The sequence below is a fragment of the Dermacentor silvarum genome, chromosome 2 (genome assembly GCF_013339745.2).
Source record: "Dermacentor silvarum isolate Dsil-2018 chromosome 2, BIME_Dsil_1.4, whole genome shotgun sequence".
Taxonomy (NCBI): domain Eukaryota; kingdom Metazoa; phylum Arthropoda; class Arachnida; order Ixodida; family Ixodidae; genus Dermacentor; species Dermacentor silvarum.
Window position 1 is genome coordinate 237,837,012 of NC_051155.1, and position 6,390 is coordinate 237,843,401.

At 44.7% G+C, this 6,390-nt stretch overlaps 2 protein-coding genes across 2 annotated transcripts in view; one reads left to right on the forward strand and one right to left on the reverse strand.

Moving 5' to 3' along the window:
* LOC119442922 (casein kinase I-like) overlaps positions 1-4,653 on the forward strand; it is a 52,339-nt gene extending 47,686 nt beyond the window's left edge. The window contains exon 10 of the mRNA XM_037707990.2: positions 847-4,653. Coding sequence (XP_037563918.1) covers positions 847-895 — 49 coding nt within the window. The 3' untranslated portion in view covers positions 896-4,653. The remainder of the gene's footprint in view (positions 1-846) is intronic.
* Positions 4,649-6,268, reverse strand: LOC119442924 (PCNA-associated factor-like). The gene is made up of 3 exons (XM_037707994.2): positions 6,066-6,268; positions 5,883-5,981; positions 4,649-4,942 (listed from the first exon to the last, which is right to left on the reverse strand). Exons 1-3 carry the CDS (start codon positions 6,097-6,099, stop codon positions 4,767-4,769), a joined length of 309 nt encoding a protein of 102 aa, XP_037563922.1. The 5' UTR covers positions 6,100-6,268; the 3' UTR covers positions 4,649-4,766.
* Positions 6,269-6,390: the final 122 nt, after the last annotated feature.

The window sequence follows — 6,390 nt, forward strand, 5'->3', positions numbered from 1 at the left end:
GATAGAGCCCCTGGTCGCGTGCATGTAAAGGTTGTTAAGTGGACAATGCCGTACCTCAAATGAAGTGGTCACTCGGTGAGGAAAGATTCCAGGGTGAATATTTTGTAACCCCTGCTTTTGGCCTCACTCAGATTCACTGCAGTGGAATTGTGTTACTCAATAAACATTGTATCATAGGAATTGCCGAGGGGTATTGAAGCACACTGTCTTTATTAAATTAAGGGGCAGCACTGTTCTCCTCCTTTTCCACTCAAGAAAGCTTCAAGGCGCGCCACTTCGTCAGTAGGGTGTCAAGGTTTTACAGAATTGGTGTCAGATACAATTTTTCTTATGAGTTTTTCCTGCATTGTATTTTTTGATTAATGAATGATAACCCTGACAATCATCCAAATGAACATAGAACATTGAATGTGCATATGCTGCTGTTGACAATTGAATCGTAGCATCATAGGAATCAGATCAGTGCCTTTCATAGACAGAAGGCAAGGGAAATCTGGACCACTTAAGTGGCAGATGAAAGCAGGGAGGTCCTTTAGAACATGCGAAATGCACCAAAGAAAGAGAGGCTTTCTTCACTACAAATTAGCTGCTGCTGTCCCCACACTGAACACAGGGCTCTCAACAAATTAGTGGCACGGTAGGTTTTAAATTTGTCTGATCTTGCTTTAGCTACAAAGATGAAATCACAGTAAATAAATTTATGTATCTCTTCCTCACAATTAATAAGTCGGAGCAATGGTTATGGTCTGTCAACTCCCTATAGGTCGCTTACGAATTGTTATTCTCTGGCAAATTGGCCCACAGCAGTTGTGAAGCTAATCATTAGTTCATTACCCATCCTCCCAGGTGCTGCTGCTTCTTCAAGAAGAAAAAAAAGATAGGGCGCCAGAAGTGACTGGCCCTGGCGGCTTCGGCCACACCGGACCAGGAGGCCACGCTGCTCTGGACATCCCCTTCTGATTCCAAGGAGAGTGTGCCCTGTGCTGCTGCCCCCCCGCATGCCACAGCGGCTGCTGGTGCGCCACACATCTCGTCTTCGGCCTTCTGATGGCACCGCACTATTTATACCGGACACTCCCCACCACACCTCTCAACCCACCCAGATTGCTGAAGAAGAGAAGGGTCAATTCATCACCCATCTCTCTTTTGACACTCGGTCGGTTTGGAGGGGGGGGGCACGCACTGCTGCTGTGTCAGACATGGTGTGCAGTCTTACTCGCATGGTGAAGAGACAGGAGGCAGTGTTTTATGGAGGTGTTCGCATTGGCCCAACTGTTGCTAGGGCTGTTGTGCAATGGCAGTGTTGAAAGTCGGTGGGCCTTCCCCAAGCCCCTTCCCCCATTTTGTTTCTTTATCCGGGTGACCTGTCTTGCCAGTTACTACACACCCATGGACAAGTGCTGTTGTAAGTTGCCAGTTGTCTTGTGAATGCATAACACTTGACCAACAGTGGTGTGCTGGAGGTGTTGGCACTGTTTTTTTTTTTTTTTTCCTCCACTTCCCCCTTCGCAGCAACTGCAGCTGTTGAAAAGAGCTGGCAAGCGAAATTTCCAGCAGTATAGAGGTTCTTGGATGTGTGCGTATGGGTGTATCTGGATCACTTGAAAGAGGCCCCGAACACTGGTGTAATACTTCCTCGGAGGGTGACAGTTTTCCAGCTGTCTTGCTATCCATTTGCCCGCCTGGCATAAGAGAGAAGGTCTTGTTTGTTTTTTTGTTAAATAATTGCTTTTTTTTTCCCCGCTCTTTAGTTTATTCTTTGGTTCTGACAGAAACTGTTGCTCGCTGGCGAGTTAGGTTTTTGTTTCAATGCCACTGCCCCTTTGCAGGCCTCACACCTCTGTTACGTCTAACATTGTATACCGTCAGGCACATGTTGATGAATGTGCCTGCTGGATACGCATGCGAGTACATGTAGTCCCAGTCACTTGAGGAACAGAGCAGAGGGGAAAATTAAATTTTTTCTATTAAACAAAAAAAACTGGGCAGTATTGCCTCTCACCCAGCCACGTCACATCCTTTGGAAGCTGGCACATTACACCGCAGCCTTCTTGTCGATTGAAAGTGCATCCCTGCTGGAAATCCACGTTGAGCAAACAGTCAAGTCACAGCAAAGTGGCGGTTGCACAAGCAAGTCGTGGTCATCGAGCACAAATGCAGGGCAGAATTATGAAAGAAAGGCAAGACAAGTGCATGTCTGAAGGAGCTTGCTGGTCGTGCTCGCAGTGGATGAAGTTTGGAAGCGGAGAGGGTCAATGTTTGAGGGTTTTCTCCTGGCCCCTCTCCATAAAAAAACAACAAAAAAACTTTTGTGTGTGGTTTCCCACAAACAGTGTACAAATTGTAAAGAATAGTTTGTTCTTTCCTCTTGCTGTCACATCTTTTTGTGTACCAGTCTTTCCTAGTTTATTTTTGTGTTTTGTTTTAAGTAGGTTTTTTTTTTTTTTTTCTTGTAATAATCAGGTTAAAGGAAATGACAAGTTGTAGGAGTGTTGGAAGCTAAGAACAGCAAGGTCATAGGCATGAGAGTAATATCCTGATTTATTACAGCCAACAGAGGTGACGGCGGCCTCTTGTTGTCTTGCTATTCCCCCCCTCGATAATTCTATGCCATGTATGTGATCGCTGTAATGGACTGCGCCTCTTTCCTCCCTGTGTATAATACATTTATCTCTGCTGCCTTGTACATAAAGAAACATAATAGGTGGAACAAGAGATGCTGTTCTTTTTTTTTTTTTTCCTCGATCTTTCATTCTCGCCTTCACTTTTATCTGGGCATGTTACAAGCACAGTTGTTGGTGTCTTCTTACAGCACTTTTAGTAAAAAGAGACGGCGGGAGTCGTCTGTGTGCGGACCATTTGTTGTCTTTGCAGCCTTGGCAGTGACGCAAAGGAAAGACATTGAAGACATTGTTAATGTAGCTGAAATCTGGTGGTTTCTGAAACTTTTTTTTTATCTGTTCCATTCTTTCCCTTCTCTTTTTTCAGCATGTCATTTCTGCCGTGGTACTTAGTCATTTTGTTGAGGCACTGCTTACTCTCGCCTGATTATCACTCGCGTGTCGTGTCTTCAATACCCCCCCCCCCTTGTTAGCTTTGCCTTTTCACACTAGAATGAATGGTTTTGATCTCATGCACACTGCTCTCCCATATGTATATTACTTGTTGCCTCCGTGAATGTGTTTATGCATGTGTGCGTTCTTACTCTTGCTCATTTCGCTTTGAGTTCACCTGCATCGATCAGCGCACAATCCGATAGGTGGCAAGCGATGTGGCAAACTCGTCTGTCTTGCAGTGCTTCTAGTTTGACAAATTGTGCTGTGCTTTAAATGCTTTTAAATTACTGAACTCTTTTGTTCTGTTTGTTCCTTTCTCATCACCTTTCTTTTTTCCCCATGTCTGGTCTTGGTTGCATGGTATTTCTCTAAATAGTTGTAGCTTGGAACAATGCAATACCGGTGGATTTCTTTATTTTGTGTCCGATTGTTTCATTGCATGCGTGATCCCACAGTGCTCTACAGTGTATCGCCCAGGCAGCCCCGCAAGCTGCCCAGAGTTACAAAGCGTATGGACTTGCTCTTTCTGCTGTTGTTTGTGGGGCATGGGATGGGCCCTACCATGACACTATTTCCTTTCCCTTTGGACATTATTAAATGAGTCTGATCGATGACTATTATATAGGTGGATGTGATACTTCGAGCTCAGACAGCCGCAATAGTGTATTGCCCCCTCTAGAGAAAAGACAGGGCATTTGGCAAGTTCTGGCAAAAGGTGGCTGGATGTGACTTGGTCAGCCCTTACGTGTAAAAGAAAATCTAGGCAGCCAGCTTCTGTTGGCAGCTGTGTGTAAAATTTTTTCTTTAGATAGCACAGACTGCTGTTTCAGCATGCTTATGCCTTACATGATTTTAATGACGCAGTATCAGAAAGCTGTAAGAGTTTGGGAAACTATCCAGCCAGCTGTTTTGTTTAGGACGCTTTTGCTGAATGTTCTCAATAAGACTAAAGATTGCACAATAAAAAGTGCCTGGCTCTGGTAGATAATTTTGTGTTGACCATAAGTGTACTCCCTCGTTCTATAAAGGGGGTGCTAATAAAGCGTTCAGAGGACGAGACTGTGGTACATGCACCACACTTTCTATCCCCTGAAGTAAAGTGTGTGGTGGTTTCGAAGCATTTTTCTCTGAGGAGCATTGCCTTGGGCGATGTTGCTGTCTTTTTCCTCGCTCGCTGTAGTGCTCGTTATAGTCTGTGTGGCAAGCCAAAGATGTAATGGAAGGGAAAGTTTGCTTGGGCATGAGAAGTTCATGGGAGATGGAAGCCAGATCAAAAAAAAGTTTTTCTGAAACCCCTTCTCAATGGTCTGCATCAATTATGCTACACAGATAGCCTTGTACTGAAGCTGAACTTTGTATACATACACACAAATGCAAGCTGTTGTGATAATCAGTGTGTGGCAGAAAGCTGGTTTTTCTTTTTTTTTTTGCATTCTGAACAAGATTTTCTATTTCATTTAAATTTTAAGTGAAATCCATTCCCTCCCCCTCCCATCCTTCTCTTATGAGGATAGTTTAGTGAACTTCAGTCACTCCAGGCCGTTTCTGCTTTGTGTGAGTGGTGAGAGAATAAACTGAAAGCATGCAGAATGTTGCAGATGCCTGTAGTGTTCTTTATTCACAATCCGTTGCAAAGCATATATATACAGCACATATGGTGAAATGACTTGCAGGATGAGTCAGTAAGTAAAAACAAGAAAGCCGTAACTACTAAGATGAGCTGCCACTTGCGCTGCTGTCAGATGCATCAGAACTAGTTGCCGTTTCAGATGGCTGCTGTCCATTCTCATCTTCGGAGGCACTTGTCTTCACGAGGAACCCTGAAATTTCTTTCTGCCAGGGTGGAGTTGGCCGTGGACAGTAAGAGTTGCCACCGCCATACTTATCTGAAATTGACAAACTTTGCATTAGTGAAGGCGTTGCTGTTCAAAGCACCTACTTGTGCGAGCAAGAACAGGTGGATTGTAATGTGAACAGCCTTGTCAGGCAGATGTACGTGGCTGAACAAAATTTTTAAACTGCCACTGTGCACATTGATTACCAGAAGATAACTATTCAGTGCAGATTCTAGTCAAATTACCTTTTTCTAAAGTGGTAAACAGCATTTAATGCAAAAGTCACTGAATGTTATGCAGGACACGGTATATAATTTGCGGTTGCGAAGTGGTACAACGGCAACTTTACGGGGCTGCGATGCAACAAATCTGGGTGTTTCATATAGGTTCTGGTGTTTAAACTAACCGGTGCCGTTCACACCGCCACGGAGTCGGCGCGTCTGTTGAATATATACGACGCTACTAATTATACCATGTACTACCCAAATTTGAGGGAAAACGGTTGGAGACAGACAGACTGGAAAATGTGAAGTATCTCAAGAATGCGATGCTATTAGAACTAAATGGGATGGAACGCTCATAAGCAGTGATCCGTTGGACAGAAATAAAAAGTGCCGCGTAACCTGTTGAAATGACCGAATCTCGACCAGTGAGCCGGGGCTCTATTAAGTAATGATTTGAAATTTTCGTTCCTTTCGGCCTGCATCGCTGGTTTGCATGACGCAAAGTCTCCGTTATCAACCACTCGCTGTCACGGGTGATAAACGAACAGAATCGAAGGAAAAGTATTTTTTTATAACACGACCACTGGATATTACGGACCACTGGCAGAAACCGCGCCACGTAAACGGAAGGCGAACGCACGTTTGGGCACGAATGCCCAAAACCACTCGGCGAGAAAATATGACCGCAAGCGTCACACGATTTCTCTCGTACTCATCAACCCAGCAATGCACTGCTACGCTTTTCAGCCGCATATCGGGCCACATACCTCCTTTGGTCTTTCGAGAACCCGGTGAGCTGGAACTGGAACTGGAACTGGCAGCTCCGGGACTGCTCAAAGTTTTCCTGAAGGACTTCGCACCAACAGCTGCGGAAGAGATATACGCTGTTGTCCGAAAACCACCTTATCTGTGAACAGTGCAACCAGCTTGTTCACGGTGTTCATACTTACCTCGGCTGGCACCGTCCGCCTTCGTTCGCACCATGGCTACTGCGTTGCGTTGACGCTTGGTAATGCCTGTGAGTGGCACAAAGCCTTCCTCGAAATTTTAACCGCAGGAAAGCGCTCAACGCTGAATAGCGTTCCGTACCGTTATAACCGCGACCGCTCGAGCTGGGCCGAAATTGGCGCGAAATTCTGCGCGCGTTTTGACGTTTCTGCTGGTTTCTGCATTCTGCATCTTTTTATTTTTAACTTCTATTGTGAACAAAAATTGTAAGTATTAGGAGTTAAAATTTCTGTAGTTCATTTTAATTATAGGCAAACATTATTAATA